This window comes from Lynx canadensis, chromosome B2 (assembly GCF_007474595.2).
Source record: "Lynx canadensis isolate LIC74 chromosome B2, mLynCan4.pri.v2, whole genome shotgun sequence".
Classification (NCBI taxonomy): Eukaryota; Metazoa; Chordata; class Mammalia; order Carnivora; family Felidae; genus Lynx; species Lynx canadensis.
The window spans coordinates 32,123,743-32,143,961 of record NC_044307.1 but is presented as its reverse complement, the minus strand read 5'-3'; the positions used below and the strand labels follow the sequence as shown (position 1 = coordinate 32,143,961).

Sequence of the window (20,219 nt, the reverse complement as noted above, 5' to 3'; positions counted from 1 at the left end):
AAAACTCAGGCATCCAGATGGGCAGGTCAGAAAGTTGTAGCAGACCTTAGGATCTTAGGATATCTTGAAAGATGGCTATCTCAAGGAAACTCCCAGGTAGACCTGATGTCAGGGACACGTTCTGAAAATGTTCCCTGGTGGTGAAAGTGTGGACCTTAGGCAAATGCCTACAAGTGTGGTCTGTTTGGTAACCACAGATATTAATTCTGGTTTGTTCCGCAGTCCTAATTCTTTTTTAAAATTAATTAATTAATTACTTTTTAATTTATATGCAAATTAGCATATAGTGCAACAATGATTTCAGAAGCAGATTCCTTAATGCCCCTTACCCATTTAGCCCATCTCCCCTCCCACAATCCCTCCAGCAACCCTCTGTTTGTTCTCTATACTTAAGAGTCTCTTATGTTTTGTCCCCCTCCCTGTTTTTCTATTATTTTTTGCTTCTCTTCCCTTATGTTCATCAGTTTTGTATTTTAAATTCCTCATATGAGTGAAGTCATATGATATTTGTCTTTCTCTGACTAGCTAATTTCTCTTAGCATAATACCCTCCAGATCCATCCATGTAGTTGCAAATGGCAAGATTTCATTCTTTTTGATTGCCGAGTAATACTCCATTGTATATATATACCACATGAATGAATATATCCATTCATCCGTTGATGGACATTTGGACTCTTTCCATACTTTGGCTATTGTTGATAGCACTGCTATAAACATTGGGGTGCATGTGCCCCTTTGAAACAGCACACCTGTATCCCTTGAATAAATACCTAGTAGTGCAATTGCTGGGTAGTTCTATTGTAAATTTTTTGAGGAACCTCCATACTGTTTTGCAGAGTGGCTGCACCAGTTGTCATTCCCACCAGCAGTGCCAAAGAGATCCTCTTTCTCCACATCTGCTGTTGCCTGAGTTAATTTTAACCATTCTGACTGGTGTGAAGTGGTATCTCATTGTGGTTTTGATTTGTATTTTCCTGATGATGAGTGATGTTGAGCATTTTTTCATGTGTCGGTTGGCCATCTCTCTGGATGTCTTCTTTGGAGAAGTGTCTATTCATGTCTTTTGTCCATTTCTTCACTGGATTATATGTTTTTTGGGTGTTGAGTCTGATAAGTTCTTTATAGATTTTGGATACTAACTCTTTATCCAATATGTCATTTGCAATTATCCTTTCCCATTCTGTGGGTTGCCTTTTAGTTTTGCTGATTGTTTCCTTTGCTGTGCAGCAGCTGAGGTCAAAGAGGTTTTTGCCTGTTTTCTCCTCTAGGATTTTGATGGCTTTCTGTCTTATGTTTAGGTCTTTCATCCATTTTGAGTTTATTGTTGTGTTTGGTGTAAGAAAGTGGTCCAGGTTCATTTTTCTGCATGTCGCTGTCCAGTTTTCCCAGCACCATTTGCTGAAGAGACTGTCTTTTTTTCCATTGGATATTCTTTCCTGCTTTGTCAAAGATTAGTTGGCCATGCATTTGTGGGTTCATTTCTGGGTTCTTTATTCTGTTCCATTGGTTTGAGGGTGTGTTTTTGTGCCAGTACCATACTGTCTTGATGATTACAGCTTTGTAATACATCTTGAAGCCCAGGATTGTGATGCCTCCAGCTTCGGTTTTCTTTTTCTTTATTTTTGAGAGAGGAGAGAGAGAGAGAGAGAGAGAGAGATCACCAATGGGGAAGGGGCAGAGAGAGAGGGAGACACAGAATCTGAAGCAGGCTCCAGGCTCCGAGCTGTCAGCACAGAGCCTGATGCGGGGCTCGACCCCACGACCTGTGAGATCATGACCTGAGCTGAAGCCAGAACTGACTTAACTGACTGAGCCACCCAGGCACCGCTTGGTTTTCTTTTTCAAGATTGTTTTGGCTATTCGGGGTCTTTTCTGGTTCCATACAAATTGTAGGATTGTTCTAGCTCTGTGAAGAATGCTGGTGTTATTTTGATAGGGATTGCCCAAGTTCTAATTCTTTTCATTCACCCCACCTACCCTCCAATGCCATTTGATCTTCTGGCCCCTCAACTTCCCCATCTTGTCACTTACCTTCAGCATCTTTTCTATTCAGTCATATTTTAATCTTTCCAAAGGAAGAAGGGAGACCTTAGGAATCTCTCATAGATTTTTTTTTGGAGCCCCCAGAAAACCTCCCATTCCATCTGCTTTGCCCTGTGTGGAAATGGAGTTGAATTTCAAGTCCTTTATGCCCCAGCCCAATAGGGTAGCCAACTTACAGTCCACAGTGCAGTTGTGATTCAAGAGGAGGAAGAGTGGAGTTGTCAGAATTTTGGGGAAAAGACTAGGGTGTAGGGAAAACAAAGATCTTCCCAGTTTTTGGTGCTGAGTAAAAAAGCACCCATCTTATTGAGTCTGATGCCCATCTGGTGGTCCTAGGAAATACTGGGTTTTGAAACTAGAGTTTTATGGACTTAAAAGTTGTAATAATTTAAATTTATTTTATTTTACATTTCTTTATTTTTTGAGAGACATAGAGAGAGCACAAGTTGGGGAGGAGCAGAGAGAGAAGGAGACACAGAATTCGAAGCAGGCTCCAGGCTCCGAGCTGTTGGCACAGAGCCCAACACGGGGCTCGAACTCACAAACCATGAGATCATGACCAGAGCCAAAGTCAGACACTTAACTGACTGAGCCACCCAGGTGCCCCAACAAGTTGTAAGAATTTTAATGCCAATAATCATTCTAGTGCTATACTATGTGCCTGACATGTATCTTCTTACTTTATCTTCAGGATAATCCTATGTGACAGATATTACTATATCAATTCTAAGAATGAGAAAATGGAGGTTCAGACACATTTACTAACTTGCCTGCATCACAAAGCTTTGGAAAAGATGGACTCTGCCCAGCTTTACTACAAAACTCTTTGAAAGAGTTGCCTATACTCCCTCTATCTGCTTACCTTCTTACTATTTCCTTTTTTAAAGATACAATTTATTTGAATAGGCCTTTATATTAATGTGATTTAAAATTCAAAAGCCACAAAAAGGTATACAAAGGCAACTCTCACTCCCATCCTTCTCATGGTTCACCAAGACCCCTTGCATGCACAATCCATGTTCCAAGCTTTATGATTGTCCTTCCAGGGAAATTTTATGAAAATTTAAGCAAATATGTGTATATGTTCTTGTTCCCTATTTTTTACAAAGAGCAGGTCCTTAGACCCACTGTTGTGAACATTATTTTTTTACTCTTAGAAACATATATCTATATAGTATTCTGTTTTATGGAAGTACCATATTTCATTTAGCCCGTCTTCTCCTATAGGTTATTGGAAGTCTTTGGTTTTATAAACAATGCCTTACATAAACATATTAATACACATGTGCAAGAATATCAGTAGGATAAAATTCCAAAGAGGGAGTTGCTGAGTTCAAGTGTATATATATCACTAATATTGATACTTGTTGCAAAATTGCCTTCATATAGTTTATATTCATGCACAGTTCCATCAGCAATATACGAATTCATCTGTTTCCTCACCAACACAAAGTGTTAATTAAAAAAATTTTTTTTAAGTTTATTTATTTATTTTGAGAGAGACAGAGACAGCATGAGTCAGGGGTGGGGGGCAGAGAGAATCCCAAGCAGGCTCCACACCATCAGTGTAGAGCCTGATGTGGGGCTTGAACTCATGAAATTGTGAGGTCATGACTTGAGCTGAAACCAAGAGTCTGGTGCTTTACCAACTGAGCCACCCAGGTATCCCAAGTGTTGTTAATTTTTTAGATTTCATCAATCTTATGGATAAAAAATGATATCATATGGTATTGTCATTTGTTTTTATTACCACTTACATAAGAAGGATTCTAAATTCAGCAAGAAGAACTGGGACACAAAGATGAGAAACACACACACACACACACACACACAACACAACAGCAGCAAAACATCTGTGTAAAATATTGGTAAATTAGGGGTGCCTGGGTGCTCAGTTGGTTAAGCGTCTGACTCTTGATCTTGGCTCAGATCATGATCTCATGATTCATGAGTTTGAGCCCCATGTTGGGCTCTGTGCTGACAGTGTGGAGTCTGCTTGGGATTCTCTCTCACCCTCTCTCTCTGCCCCTCACCCACTCATGGTTACTCTCTCTCAAAATAAATAAATTTAAAAAAATATTGGTAAATCAGAATAAGGAAAGAAAAATGACTATAACTATAAAAATCACTAACAGATATGACTATTAAATGTAAGAAAATGATGGAACAATCACAACATGAGAATGAGGCAGATAAAGTAAAACACTGTAAAGCCTTTGTCTTATTTGGAAGGAGGGTAGAGATTAACTTTGGATATTGCCAATTTAGGTAGCCATGTTAAAAATGTAGGAGTAACTCTTAACTAATACAATTAGAATTTAAAATTCTTCTTTATTTATTTTTATTTAAAAACGTTTTATTTATTTTTTGGGAGAGATGATGTGAGCAGGGGAGGGGCAGAGAGAGAGGGGAAAAGAGGATCTGAAGCTGGCTCTGTGCTGACAGGGTGACCACAGCGAGCCCAATGTGGGGGTCAAACTCAAGAACCACAAGATCATGACCCAAGCCAAAGTGGGATGCTTATCCAATGGAGCCAGTAGGAGGAAGTTAAAATTAGATTAAAATTAATTAAAATTAAAATTAGATTAAAAATCTTATGCCAGTAGGAGGAAATTAGAGAATACTTTAAAATGTAATCAATTTAATATGAATGATGAAAGGAGGAAAAAAAAGGAAGCAAAGAAAGAACATAACAAAATAGAAAACACAATAATAGTAGAAACAAATTCAGATAATTTAATAATACCAGTAAATGTAAACAGTTTGAATATGGAGTTAAAAGAAAAAGGTTTTCAGATTGGGTAAATAATACAGTTGTCCTTATCTAAGGGGGATACATTCTAAGACCCCCCCAGTGGATGCCTGAAACCACAGATAGCAACTGAACTCTATGTATAGTTTGTTTTTCCTATACATGCATACCTTGGTAAAGTTTAATTTATAAATTAAGCATAGTAAGAGATTAACAACAAAAATTAACAATAAAATAGAACAAATGTAACAATATGCTGTAATAAAAGTTTTGTATTGTCTGCTTCAAAATATTGTATTGTACTCACCCTTCTTCACCTTGTGATGATGTGAAATGATAAAAGGACTATGTGATGAGATGAAGTGAGGCAAGTGATGTAGGCATTGTGACCTAGCATTAGGCTGACCTTCTGACCTGATGTCAGAGGGAGGATCATTGACTTATGGGCAGTCACTGAAACTGCAAAAAGTGAAACTGTGGGAAAGGGGATCACAAAATCCAGTTATATGCTCTTCTCATTAATCACAAAGGAAACCTAAAGACATGAAAGGGTTAAAATCAAGACATGCAATAAGATACACAAAACTAACACTAACAGAAGACAATGTGGTCACTTTGATATCTAAAAATATAGTCTAAGACCAAAGGCATTAGTAGAGACAAAGACGATCACTGCATAATGCTAGCAAGAAGTCACTAGAACATTACACTAAAACAGGGTCAATGTACACCTAGCAAAAATGCCACAAAATGTGTCGGAAAATATAGACACAATTATAAGAATAAACTGACAAATAGAAACATATTTCTCAATAATTATAGATTAAATGGAAAAATGAGTAAAGATATAGAACAAGCTTACTGATGGCCTTGTCTGTAGTATTTGAAAAGCTGCAGTTTAGGAAACATGAGACACAATGAGGAGCACAATGGCTCAGTCAGTTAGGTGTCTGACTCTTGATATCGGCTCAAGTTGTGATCTCAGGTCAGTCATGAGATAGAGTCCTGCATCGGGCTCTGTGCTGACAGTGTGGAGCCTGCTTGGGATTCTCTCTATCTCTCTCTCTCTTTGTCCCTCATCTGCTCATGCTCTTTCTCTCCAAATAGATAAATAAACTAAAACAAAACAAAACAAAACAAAACAAAACAAAACACATGAGACATAATGAAAGACTTTCTAAAAGAAATACTCATATAAACGGCATATTTAACAGAAAATAGTGTTACTTACAGGTCACAAATTACACTGAATCTATTTGCTATATTAATTGTAAATGAGCCTACTGATACATAAAATAAAAATAGTTTTGGATTAGATTGAGAGAAAAACTTTGCTGTTTGCAATATACAAAAACAACAAACAAACAAACAAAAAACCCAAAACACCTAAAATAGAGTGACTCAGAAGGTCCACTCATTTATTCAAAAAATAAAATTATGAGAAGGCATAGCAAGAGAATGTAAACAAAAAGGAAGCAGAGCAAAAGTCGTGATACCATTATTAAACAGATGACATTCAAACAGAAAAAAACTGAGACAAGAAGGCACTTTATAATGTAAAGTATAAAATTCATAATGCATATATAAGGGATACATTCAAGTTCCAAATAGCACATCAGCAACTCTAATAAGATTGAAATTAAGGGAGATACAAGGAAAATATTCAGAAGTGTTCTAGTGTTAGGTGACTTTAATTTACTTTTCTCAGTGGACAAAAATAAGGATGATCACAGAAGATACTCCAACAGTATAAAATTAGATCTGATGGGTATACATTAAACTTTATTGATAAGAAATAGAGAACACATCTTTTCAAGTTCCAGCAGAACATAAATGAAAATGGACTACATATTACAGCACAAAAAGCCTCTATAAATTCCTAAAAGTAGAAATGCTATAGACACTATCTTCTAACCTTAATGGAACAAGCTGGATAATTATAAAAAAAAAATCAGAAAAGATAAATACTTCTCCACATAGAAAGTTAAACTGTCTTTTTCTTGATCAGAGAGAAAAAACCAAAAATTTCTAGAAAAATTATAATTCAAAATCAGATTTCAAAGTTCTGAGATATAGCTAAGGCAGTGCTCAGTGGAGAATTTATGGCCTTAATCAATTAAAGGAAAGAATGAAACCACATGGCTTAGTGAAAAGAACAACACAATCAGTCACATGAAAGCAGGGGCAGATAATAAACATAAAAGCAGAAATGAAGAGTTAGAAAATGGGAAAACAGAATAAATTCAAAAGCTTAAAATTTTTCAATAAAATAAACCACTGACAAACCTAATCAAGAAAAAAGTAGAGAAAATAAGAAATGACAAGGAAAAAATTAATACATGGACAGGAGAAAAATCATAAGAAATTATTTTGTTCAATTTTATAAAAATAAACTTGAAAACTTAGATTAAATGAATAATTAGTTTGAAAAATATACCCAGACCAATCTCTTTAGAGGTAGAATGCACATATAGAGTAATTTCCAATGAAGAAACAGAAAAAAACTTGTCAAAGAGCTACCCCAAGAAATGCACGAGTTCCAGATATATATAGGTCAATGTAATAATATCTTTAAAGAAAAAGAAAAAAAAAGAGAATTCTAATCCTAATTAAATGCTTCAACTGCAGCAAATGTATTCATTTAGTGAAGTATAGTATCAGCATTAAACTATGACAATGCACCAAAATAAAAACTATAGATGAATTTACTTATTGATGCAAAAATCCTTAGAAATATTTACAATATTCTGTTTACAATAGAATCTAGTGCAAATTGAAAACAAAAACAAAAACACATCAAGATAGGAAGCCCAGCCACATTATTGCCTGCAGAGGAGGGGTAAACAGGCTTGGATTTAAGCCTCTTCCACCCTCTCATGCTTTTGCTGCTTGGGATAATCTCCATGTCAGGTTCTCATTCACTTAGCTTCAAGTTAAAATGTTTTTCTTTACTTCCATATGAGATAAAATACATGGGAAAGATTAAGGTAAGTGTAGGTAGGAAGAAGGGAAGAAGTTAAAACTCAGTGGCTTGAGCTCTTTCTGATTGCCACTTTTTCACTCAGCTCCACACTTGCCCCCCAGGTGGGAGCATTGCAACCATTCGCCTCTAGAAGAAGTACCCAATGTCATGGGTCATATGCTCTGTGTATGGAGTCTACCAGTTTTGGGCTGGGCTCAGATTTCCAATTCATGAATATTCGAATCTACCTGAGAGATATGGAGGAGGCAGGTAAACATTCTTGTTCTTGTCCTATATTAGGTTAAGCTAGGCTAGGCTGTGATAACAACCTTCAGAGCCTTAATCAAGCAAAAGTTATCTCTTATTCATGTAGCATCTGTTGTGGTTTTGGGTGATTCTCTAAGGGCTTCTGCTCTTCATGATGACTCAGCTAATTAGACTGCTTTTATATTCTGATTCGAGATTCCACCATTTCAGCACAATGTTGTCCTAGTTGACTTGGTGAGGGAAGAAGAGTCATAAAATGGTAGTTAAATTCTTTGACCAAGAACCTTTTGTTCACTGGCCATTGGTTAGAACTGGTCACATAGTCCTGGGAAATCAGGAAGTATAGTTTTCCATGTGCCCAGGAAGTAGAGGATGTCGGTGAACACTAGTGATGTCTTCCACATCTCCCCATCTGTTTATCTGTCATGATCTCCCAGGAGAAGGAATTATTATTTTGATTGGTCAGATTCCAGGGCAGGGCATGTTTACTAAGAGTTCCAGAGCCACAGTATTTAAAGTTTACAAAGTTGCATTTCACCTCTTTTCTGAATGCTATTTCTGCCTTCGGTGAACAGAGTCCCTTTGGGACCCACACTATTACTCATATGCTTGGGAGTTCTTAATCCTTCAGGGTTTACAGCTCGATAGTGGTACAAGTGGTGTATAAGAGGGAACATTAGACCTTGCTTGGGTCTCATGCTTCAGAGACGCTTACCATAAAATCTTCTATTGGGGTATATGAGAAATTTGACCAGCTAATAATAGAGTCAGTCTTTGATTTACAATTTGCTATTACTACTTATGGGTAGAGATTTCCTGAGGGCCTCCCAGCGTACTTGGCAAGGCATAACTCAAGTATTCCTTGGTGTCCTGGTTAACGACCATCATAATCCTACTTTACACACCCATCAGAACATGTGCATTCTCTTAGGGAAGCGAAGAATAAAAAAAAAATTGTATTGTATCTCTTCCCATTTAATGAAGTAGTATGCATGTATTTATTTATTGCAGATAATCAGAAATTTTCAATGAATTCCAGAAAAACTTTTTGTTTCACTGTTTGTCTCCATTCTGTTGTCCATTAGTACTGGGTATTTCAAATTCAAAAAAAATCTCTGCTCGGTAGGTCTGTTGTATCAAATATTAACTTTATCATGAACTCTTTCTAGATTAAGTTAAAATCTACTCTTTTGCGTACCCAAACATTACCAAATTAATCTCATTCTTCCTGACATTACAGTGGACTGTTTCCTTGTCACTCTGCTTAGGTTATGTATTTCTTGAGAATAAGGAACATGGCTGTGTCATTGCTGTGTGGCCCGTAGTATCAGACATGGATGGCTCTGTGCTAAATAAATTATAATGTACTTACAGACTATTTTGGTTAAAAAGCAGCCTTCTCTCCTTAGCTGTCAAATTGATTTTCTTCCAACTCCTTTTTAGCAGAAGATTTTGCCTTGTCCTAAGCTGAGTCCATTGAAGCCATACAACTGGAACTTCCTCGTTCCCCTCTTTCTCACTTCTAATCTCCCTGTCTTCATTCCAGTCTCTGAACAAGTATTCCTTTTTATTACCAAGTCTGACAATCTCTTTCTTTGGATTCCATTAAGAATTTGGGGGGTAATTTCTCTTTTCTTCTCTCTCATATACAGATAACTTCCACTTAACTTAGAAACTTGTTAAGGTCTTTTTTTTTCCTGTTTCAAGTTAAAAAAATCTTTTAATGTTTATGTTTTTGAGAGAGAGACAGAGAGAGAGAGAGAGAGAGAGAGAGAGAGAGAGAGGTAGAGAACAAGCAGGGAAGGGGCAGAGAGAGAGGGAGACACAGAATTGGAAGCAGGCTCCCAGCTCTGAGCTCTCAGCACAGAGCCTGACATGGGGCTCGAACTCGCAGACTGCGAGATCATTACCTGAGCTGCAGTCAGCAGCCCAACCGACTGAGCCATCCAGGTGTCCCAGTTTCAAGTTTTTATTTAAATTCTAGTTAGTTATTATACAGGGTAATATTAGTTTCAGGAGTAGAATTCAGTGAGTCATTACTTACATAGAACACCCAGTGCTTATCACAACAAGTGCCTTCCTTTTTTAAAAAAAAATTTTAATGCTTATTTATTTTGGAGAGAGAGAGACAGACAGAGCATGAGCAGAAGAGGGGCAGAGAGAGAGGGAGACACAGAATCCGAAGCAGGCTCCAGGCTCTGAACTGTCAGCAGAGAGCCTGATGTGGGGATTGAACTCATGAACTGTGAGGTCATGACCTGAGCTGAAGTCAGATGCTTAACTGACTGAGCCACCCAGACACGCCAATAAGTGCCCTCCTTAACACCCATCACCCATTTAGCTGTTAAGGTCTTTCTTATACATAACTTTCCTGTAGTGTGGCTTTTTGCTCAAGTTTGAGTCCCATCCTTTCCCTTGTTTTCATTTCCAACACTTTTTTTTTTAAGTTTATTTATTTATCTTGAGAGAGAGAGAGAGAGAGCTGGGGAGGGGAAGAGAGAGTGAGAAGGAGAGAGAGAGAGAGAGAAAGAAAGAAAGAATCCCTACTTGGGATTCTCCCAAGGGGCTGGGATTCTCCTCAGCACCCTCCGTGCTGAGGGTGCGGGACTCGAGCTCACAGTGAGATCATGACCTGAGCCAAAACCAAGTGTCAGACAACCGACTGAGCCGTCCAGGTGTCGCTCACTTCCAACACTCTTGAAGGACTGTTTATATCTGCTGCCTTCATTTCCAGTTTGCTCTTTACTCTTTTGAAATATAGCTTCTACCTTTAACACTCTATGTCCCAATGGAGGTTATTGGTGCTCCACTAATTATATAACACAATAATGTTTCTTATATTTTATCTTCTGGAACATTTTTTGCACCTTTTTATTCTTTTAAGAATCCTCTCTTCATTTTACTTTTTGTGGCCCTCTCTTGGTTTATGAGAAATCATACTCTCCAGGTGATTCTCAATCTCTTCTGTTTCTTCTCTGATAATCACTTCATTAACTCCTCTTAGGGCAAATGCTTCAGAATGCTGTCTACTTTCTGCTTTATTTGCACACTCCATTGACAACGTCAACCACACCACAGGAGGAAGAGACTCATTGGTTAGAAGATAGCAAAATGCATAATAAACAATCCGTGTAGTTCTTCTAGGATCACATATTATATACACTATTTAAAAAAGTTTTTTTTTCCACAGCCCATTTTCCACATAGCTTAAACTACTGTCAATGATTAAGCAGGTAACCGATTCTTGAGTGGTATAACACAACTTTATGGAAGTAGTCTACCTAGCATCTGATGATGCAAAACTCTTCTATCGTAATTGGTTATCAGTGTGAAGAGTTTCCAATCCTGAGGTAGGCAGGAAAGTATTCATACTCTTAATAAATATTTTTTGACTGAGTTTTGCGGGGGGTATGCCCCATTCTGAAGAAGTTGATGATTTTACTGTCTCACTTATTTTTTCCTTCCAGAATGCGTTCTGGGTGGGTTTCCTGGATGGTGGTTCTGCAAGTGAGTGTAATCAGGCTGGATTCCTCCATGACTCAAGGCAGAGACTCTCCAGGTAAGAACAGAGCAATTTTTTTTTTCCAGGTGTGCATGCAAGAATTGGCATGGGGGAGGAATGCCTTTCCCTGTGGGTCCAGGCTGCAGACCAGACTAGAATTGGCTTCTGGCTTCAAAGTGTTCTTTCCTTTGGAAGAAAAATAAGGCTCTCTCTTTACCACACACAATGTGGGAAAAGGGACTTCCTGTACCAGAGCCGCAGATTCAAGGAGTAGGGTAACAGGAAGAAGGGAAACATTTTGTCTTGCTTAGGGCCCTTATTGTGTCAATGTCTGTCTCAAGAACTGTATAAACTGGAGGCAGTCTGAAAATAGTTGCCAGTTGTTTAGACCGGAGTTTGCTCTGATGATTGTGACTGTTTTTATATTTATCCAATCGAGATACACGTGGACAAAAGAAATTGGAAACAAAGTTTCTTCTTTTGGCATTTATTAACCCCAGTTTTGAGAAATAAGAGAAGTTGAATGCATTATCCTCAGACTGTCCCCAGGCTACTAAGTACATGTATTTATTGCTGTTATTTTTCTAGCTGAGGAGATAGGCTATACAAACATGAGGCAATATTGCACCCTGAAGACATATTTATCAGCAGAAAACGGGATGTGATGTGCTAAAAACAGAACCTGTTTGAATGTCAGTTTCATTAACTACAAAAGAGGAACCAACCTGGGAGGGTGCGGTGGGTGGAAGATCTTTGTTCTTCAAGAATAGAAACCTCTCTGAGCTCATAATGTCCATTAAACAACACAGATGAAGAAAAAGTCAGTGCAGATCTTAAATCTGACACAAATCTGACTAAAAAAATATTTTCTTTTTCCGATTTAAACTGTAAGAAGGAAGAGCATTGGAGGTTGGAGCTGACCTTAGCTATTAAGAGATGAGTATGGCTGGCCCAGGAAGGATTCTGCCGTCCTTACGCTCCACTCAGTAGCTTGCAGAGGAAGAGCTGAGAAATGAGAGCAAATTTACAACTGGAGATCAGTAACTACTATCCTTCAAGCCTTAACTCATGCTGTTTCTTCAGGGAGGTCTTTTCTGGCCAACCTATATTATTAACCCATTTGAATTTCCTTTTTTTTTTATTGTTGTTCTCAAGTGCACAGAATTGCATTAATCTTACCCAAAGAGTTCACAGCACTTTGTTATCATTTGTCTGTGCAAGGACTCTCTCCTCTTCCCTTGTCTCCATTTTCACACCCTCCTTTCCTTAGAGAGCCATTCTAACGTGTCTTTAACTATGGGGTGGCCTTTAAGAATATTTAGCATTGTTTTTCACATGTATTTAAAGATCTTAATAAATGTCATTGTGCATTAAATCACATTCTGTTTCTTTTCTGTCTTAACACTATGCTTTTGAGCTCTCCTTCAGTGTCGTTATCAAAGGAAAGCAGGTTAGGGAGGGTAAGTGGTTCTATGTAAAACTATCGGATATAGAACTAGAACTCAAGTCAACTGAAACATAACCCAGGGCCATTTACCAATTTGTTGTTTAAAAATTTTCAAATCTTCAAATCTACGAAGTGTCTTAATCCATTCTGGTGACTGCAACAAAATACCACAGCCTGGGTGACTTATAAACAACAGAAATTTATTTCTCAGAGTTCTGGAGTCTGGGGAGTCTAAGATCAGGTGTCAGTATGGCTGTGTACTTATTTATTTGTTTATTTATTTATCTATTATTTATTTTTAATTTTTTGCTTACTTATTTTGAGAGAGAGAGAGAGAGAGAGAGAGAGAGAGAGAGAGAGAGAGAGATGACCAGGAGAGGGGCAGAGTGAGAGGGAGACAGAATCCGAAACAGGCTCCAGGCTCTGAGCTGCCAGCACAGAGCCTGATGAGGGACTCGAACTCACAAACCATGAGATCATGACCTGAGCTGAAGTCAGACACTTCTCGACTGAGCCACCCAGATGTCCCAGTATGGCTGTGTTCTGATGAAGACTCTCTTCCTGGTTCATAGCTGGCACCTTATCCCTGTGTTCTCACGTGGTAGAAGGGGCTTGAGATCTCTCTGGAGCCTCCATTATAAGGGCTGATCCTATTCATGAGAGAGGGCTCCACCCTTATGACCCAAACACCTCCCAAAGGCACCTCCTACTGATAATACCATCTTTGGGGGTCAGGATATCAACATAAGAATTTGGGGGCAGGGGCACAAACACTCAGACCATAGCACACTGTGTGTTCAACAAATAAGAATGATCCTTTTTCTTACCTGTGAGGACAGATTACATAATTTTTGAATGTGAAATTACATTGCAGAATAGCAGAGTAGACAGTGTATGAAACAATACGTAGCTCAAGCTAATCACTATCGATATCAGTAAGGTGCTCTGAAAGTAGAAAATTGTAACGGACCATGGAATTAGATTTTTTGTTCCACCTTTAATGGCAGTATTTCATGTAAAAATCCCCAAAGACGCTTAACCTAATTGTATATTTTCTATCACCATGTTGTTGTAGCTACTGGTATGGTAGGTATAGTGCCAACGATACTGATAGCAATATTAATCTTCGAGCCATGGATTAGTGTTATTTTACTTAACACCAACAAAGGTAATTAAATCATTACCTTATTAGAGCCAACAGAGGGGTGAAGTCTAAGTAAAAGTGCAAGGGGAAAGGTCCAAAAGGAAATTCTTGGAGAAAACCCATAGTGAGTGAAAAGTGGAAGGGGTTAATTTCACATCAAACGTGTACCGAGTCTGAATTTCTTTGCCCACCTCCATCACTCCTTCACTCTGCTCCAGAGGGAATGTATTGAATGAACCTGCCATGGGCAAGAGTGCTGTTGAATTACTCCACATGGGGATGGATCTTTTTGACTTGATAACAAAGGGAGTTAAAGTCTTGGGCTTCTGAAAGCCTGGCTTGGAGAAACCAAGCACAGTGTCAGCAAAACACAAATGGTCAATAAATGTTTGTGGAATGAATGTTTATGTCTCTTGGGACTCTCTTTTCGGCTTGCCTTTTTGGGATTTCACATCTTCCGTTTGGCTGGCCCTGTAGGATGGGTCTCAGACTGCTTTCCACGATGGATGTCTCTTTGCTAAAAGGAACCAGATGTGGCCCAGGGGTGAAGAGGCCACTTTGACCTATTTACTGAGGTCAAAAGCCTCTTCTCAAATCCGTGTGTTCTGGCATAATTTACCACGTATGGGTTCCTAAAAGTGAGGGTTGGTTTGTTGTCTATTTTTTTTTTTTTTTTTGATTTCCAGAAGATTTTGTGATTCAGGCAAAGGCTGACTGTTACTTCACCAATGGGACAGAGAAGGTGCAGTTTGTGGTGAGATTCATTTTTAACTTGGAAGAGTATGCACGTTTCGACAGCGATGTGGGAATGTTTGTGGCATTGACAGAGCTGGGGAAGCCTGATGCTGAGCTGTGGAACAATCGGCCGGATATATTGGAGAGGAGTAAAGCTTCTGTGGATGCACTCTGCAGACATAACTACAAGCTGGGTGCACCCTTCACCGTGGGGAGAAAAGGTGAGGTGGAAGGTGAGGTCTTGTGAGGTTCAGGAATCTCCTACATGTGAACGTGACCATGGGCTTTACTTCCTCATGATGGGCAATTTCTTGCTTCAGGATAAATGGCTTGTAAGCAGGGGAGTCTGTATATGTTCTGTCCCTAGTTGTGATTAATTATCCTCACAGGTCAGGTCACTGTGGTCTTGGTCCCAGACCCCCCAAATTCTCAAAGACTTTAAGGACTAGTGGGCTCTCAAATAAAGGGGGTAATTGTGGGAGTATCTGATAAGGCCTAACTCATCCTTGGGGCATTGACATACCCAGTTTCTGAATCTTGGGGGCAGAGATTTCCCCACATTTCCAGTTTCCACCTGGGTGATGTGAGAAGATTAGGGGAAGAGATTGTCTTTCAAGGAACCCTTGTCCTGGCTTAGTGGTTTTCCTTCACAATGTCTCATGTTTTTCTCTCTTCCCAGTGCAACCAGAGGTGGCGGTGTATCCAGAGAGGACCCCATCCCTGCAACACCACAATCTGCTGCTTTGCTCTGTGACAGGTTTCTATCCAGGGGACATCAAGATCACGTGGTTCCGGAATGGGCAGCAGGAGAGAGTAGGGGTCATGTCCACTGGCCTTATCAGGAATGGAGACTGGACCTTTCAGACAATGGTGATGCTGGAAATGACTCCTGTACCTGGAGATGTCTACACCTGCCTTGTTAATCATCCCAGCCTGCTGAGCCCTATTTCTGTGGAGTGGAGTGAGAATCAGCTTCTTGTACTCTCTGGGCCTGACTCAGGTTGATGCTGACTCAGCACACGGCCTGCGTTATCTCTGCATTCATCTTGGTCCCGATAGTCATTCTTCTTTCCCCTGATCTGAGGGGTCATGGAATTCGGGTCCTTGGGTTAGGGTGGGAGAAGACACGACAGATATCTATCCTTGTATCTGCCAAGAAATAAGGAGGTCTAATCACCTCATCACTTATTTCCAACTTTGGGAATGAGTATACTCTGATAATTTGTCTTAGTATTTTAGGGGGCATTCTTACGGGCTGCAAGATTCAGTAACAGAAACTCCATGGGTGCAAACCTTGGCTTCAAAGAACCATATCTAAATGTATTTCTTCTCTAGATAGCATTTGATCTGGTGTCCAGAATGGACTCTGAGATTTCAGGAAGGCATGCCAAACATTGGGAGCTTTTTACTAATTTTCAGACCTGTTTCCCATAGGAGCTCAGTCTGCATATTCTTGGAGAAAGATGCTAAGTGGAATTGCAGCCTTCCTGCTTGGGCTGATCTTCCTTCTGGTGGGGACTGTCATCTGCCTCAGGGCTCAGAAAGGTAATGAGCCTCTCAGGATTCCCCTGTCACCTGCCCCGTGGCTTCTCCCACTTCCCCTAACTTCAAAGATGTGAGGCAGGGAAAGCTGATTGTACTTCTCAGAGGTCACCATGATAGTCTTTTCTGAATCCAGAAACATTTCAGGGGGTCATCAGAGCTGGAGTATTGATATTTCAGTTCGTCCCTATCTGTCAGGATAATCACAACATTTGGTCCTGACTAGAGGCATTCTATTTCTTTCCTCTCATTCCAGGGTATGTGGAGACGCAGTTGTCTGGTGATGAGGTAATGTCTTCTTCCTTGTCTTTGGGTGGCCAATTGTTGTCCCTGTGCTTTGGCCAGAGGGAGAGGTCTTGGGGATAGGGTGTGAGGGTGGCTTTGGCTGGGTGGCGCTGGGTGCTGAGTCTCTGGAATGGGAGGGTGGAGTCCCTCCTGAGACTTTGATCACTATTCCTGCAGGTCTCAAGAGCAGTTCCCTCACCATAGCCACACTAAGGTCCCAATCAGAGCTTCTTGCCCTGGAGGCTGAAATAGTACCGAATGACTTGAGTTCAAATGACTAAGTAAAGGACTCTCATGAGGTCCATGTTCTGGAGCTACTTCCATGAGTCCTTGGAGGAGTCCTGACTTGATTCTAGAGTTCTGTTTTCTGAGATCATCTCTCACTCGTCTGCCCTTCTTCCTCCTCCTTGCCTGTGCCATTAGTCCCCATTTCCAAGGATAGTGTGCAGAAATTCCCACCAAAGCTGACTCCCACCAGCCCCAACCTGCATACCTCCTATGGTCCAGGCCTAACCTTGTGAGTTATCCTCATGTCTTCCTGTTTCCAACTGCACTCTCCACTGTCTCCAGAAGACAAATGCTCAGAGGCACTGTTTCCTTTTCACCGTTTTTTATGACCTTTTTTATTGTAAAATAAAACTGAGGAACAGATAACCATACAAAATGTAGAATTTAATGAATTATTTAAGGTCAAGAAATAGAACTTTACCAGTCAGGGCAGGAGTCTCCCTGTGCCATAGGCCAATCAATCCCCTCTCCCTCCTCTCAAAAGTAATTATATTCTGGGAGGCCTGGGTGGCTCAGTCAGTTAAGTGTCAGGCTCTTGATTTCGGCTTGGGTCATGATCTCATGGTTCATGAGATTGAGCCCTGCATTGGGCTCTGTGCTGACAGTGCAGAGCTTGCTTGGGATTCTCTCTCCCTCTCTGTGTTCTTCCCCTGCTTGTGCTCTCTCTCTTTCTCTCTCAAAATAAATAAACTTTAGAAAAAAGTAATTACATTCTGTTAATCACTTTTTAAATTTTTTTTAATGTTTATTTATTTTTGAGAGAGAGGGAGAAACAGAGTGTAAGCAGGGAAAGGGCAGAGAGGGAGGGAGACACAGAATCTGAAGCAGGCTTCAGGCTCTATGCTGTCAGCACAGAGCCTGATGCAGGGCTCAAACCCAGGAATCAGGAACCATGAGATCATGACCTGAGCTGAAGTCAGACACTTAACCGACTGAGCCACCTAGGTGCTCCTTAAATATTTTTAAAAAATGTTTATTTTTGAGAGAGAGAGCACAAGCAAGGGAGGGGCAGAGAGAGAGAGAGAGTGAGAGAGCGAGATTGAGAGGTAGACACAGAATCTGAAGCAGGCTCCAGGCTCTGAGCTGTCAGTTCAGAGTCTGATACGGGGTTCGAACCCATGAACTGGGAGATCATGACCTGAGATGAAGTCAGACACTTAACCGACTGAGCCACCCAGGTGCCCCAGCTTAGTTGTCTTTTATGTCTCATACTTTACTATTTCTCCTCCATCCCCTTTGCCCCCCTTATGACTAATACGTTGAAAAGCCTGAGACATTTAACCTACAGAGTTTTCCATAGTTTGGATTTTACCAATTGCATGCATCTGGTGCAGTTTAGCATGTCCTTCTGTCCTCTGCATTTCTTGCAAGTTGGCAAATGGATGCAGAGGTTGGTTGGATAGACAGGTTTAATTTCTTTGATGAGTCTGTAGGTGGAGGTGTGTTTTTTACCATGAGGCCCAAACTGTCCAATTGTGTCTCTTTTTACGGTGCATTCACCTTTGGTGTTCATTGCCTACGCCCTTGAATTCACTTGAATTCTACCAGTCCTTCTTTGTTTATATGCTTTATTGCTTCTGTAAAGAGACATTTCTCTTCATTTACTGGTGGGTTGCCCAGTGACACAGTGGAAAGAAAGGATCGGTGTTTTAGTTCTTTTACTTTTTTAATTTTCAAGTTACTGAATTTGTTTCCTACTATTACCCAAAGGTGGGCAATTAGGATCTACTTTTTATTTTATTTCTTGTATCATTATAAACTCAAGGATTTAAATGTATTTGGTGGATTTTAACTCCTGGTGGTTTTTAGCCACGAGTTCGATCATATCATCCTAGGTGCATGGAAACTTCTTCAAGTGGCTCCTGAGTCCTTTTGACACAAGTCTTTTGATCATTTCTTTGTTATCTGCATGCCAAAATGTTCCAGGTTTATTCTGTATGTTTCCCGCTCAGACCTGAAATCAGCCATTGTTTTAGAAAGCCCTGGATTATTTTAGTGGGAAATGTCACTAAGACCGTAAGCGGGAGTTAGGAGTTCATCACTATATCAGGTCTTTTTGGTGGAAGTACAAATGTTTATATGTAACGTTCATATTTATAGAAGCACAAAGTTTATGTATATACAAATAAAAAATTAATCTCTTCTATATTACAGTTGTGTTTCCTTTCTTCCACATCAAGAGTTCTGGTTTTCAAACACACAGGGAGACCTACAATTAGAATATCCACTTTTACTCATTTGCTTTTCCTGAATGAACACACACAGCAGTCTGAGGATGATGATACTTGTGCTACGACCACCAAAATGATTACTGAAAACAGTTAATATTCCTTTTGCCTCTGTTCTCCTCTTTCCTTTTTATAGTTGTCCTATATCTATGTTATGGATCATATACCATTTCAGAAGATACTTGCTCCCTTTTTAGTCTTAGTGCTGTGAGTAATAACATGTTTAATGATGACTACTATTCCTTATGTCAGTGTCCTTTAAGTGCAGTGGTGCTCCAGTTGTGGTCTATGGACTCCTGGAGGTCCCTGAGACCCTTTTGGGAAGTCCGAAAGATCAAAACTATTTTTATAATAATAAGATCTTATTTACCAATTTCACTGTATTTGTACTGATAATGCAAAGTTTACAGTGGGTAACACGTTTGGTGCTTTAGTACAAATCAGGGCAGTGACACCAAATTCTATAAGCAGTCATTGCATTCTTGACTGCCATGCACTTGCAGTGAAAAACCCTCAAAAGTGCCAGTTTCACTTAAAGATAGCCTTGATGAAACAATAATAATCATTAGTTTTTACTAACTCTTGAATCTCAAGTAGGCATCTTTTTAATATATAGTGTGACAAACTAGCATTTCTGCTGCAAAGTGATGGAAAGGCATTTATTTTGTGGAAAAGCACTGTGTAATTGCTTGAGTTGTGGGTGAAACGAGCCACCTCTTCTTTTTCTAATGGACTGTCATTTTTCTTGAAAGAATGACTGACAGACGCAGTATGGTTATTTGGCCCTGGATATTTGGTAGGCATTTTCTCAAAAATAAACAAAAGAAGAATGCCACTTCAAAGAAAATGATATTGACAATGAAAATTAGATTTTCCAGAGAAAATCAAAATTTTGGAAAACTTGTGTTTGCCACAGGTTCCCCATAACAAAGGTTTTTGGATGAGATTGATGGTGATATTACCAAATACGATTTTTTCATATTGTTTAGTGACCCGTGTCAACATTTTGGAGATCCGTATAA

The 20,219-nt window shown here is 39.6% G+C and overlaps 1 protein-coding gene across 5 annotated transcripts; it reads left to right on the top strand.

The window, feature by feature from the left end:
• The first annotated feature begins 11,402 nt into the window (after window positions 1-11,402).
• LOC115513791 (HLA class II histocompatibility antigen, DO beta chain-like) lies at window positions 11,403-19,117 on the top strand. 5 transcript variants are annotated; one of them, XM_030315201.2, is made up of 6 exons: window positions 11,403-11,585; window positions 14,806-15,075; window positions 15,534-15,815; window positions 16,289-16,399; window positions 16,653-16,684; window positions 16,859-19,117. In XM_030315201.2, exons 1-6 carry the CDS (start codon window positions 11,459-11,461, stop codon window positions 16,883-16,885), a joined length of 849 nt encoding a protein of 282 aa, XP_030171061.1. In that variant the 5' UTR covers window positions 11,403-11,458; the 3' UTR covers window positions 16,886-19,117. The 5 variants fall into 5 exon arrangements, with proteins under 5 accessions (XP_030171061.1, XP_030171059.1, XP_030171060.1 ...); XM_030315199.1 differs by having other exon boundaries at window positions 11,427-11,585; window positions 15,534-15,854; window positions 16,859-17,124; XM_030315200.1 differs by having other exon boundaries at window positions 11,427-11,585; window positions 15,612-15,854; window positions 16,653-17,124.
• The last annotated feature ends 1,102 nt before the right edge of the window (window positions 19,118-20,219 follow it).

What these genes read in the sequence shown, in the direction of transcription:
- LOC115513791 (XM_030315197.1), top strand. Translation starts at nt 11,459, where the DNA reads ATGATTTTACTGTCTCACTTATTTTTTCCTTCCAGAATGCGTTCTGGG. An exon ending in ACTCTCTGGGCCTGACTCAG is followed by an intron (nt 15,855 to 16,288) that starts GTTGATGCTGAC and finishes TGTTTCCCATAG; the next exon opens with GAGCTCAGTCTGCATATTCT. An exon ending in CTGCCTCAGGGCTCAGAAAG is followed by an intron (nt 16,400 to 16,652) that starts GTAATGAGCCTC and finishes CTCTCATTCCAG; the next exon opens with GGTATGTGGAGACGCAGTTG.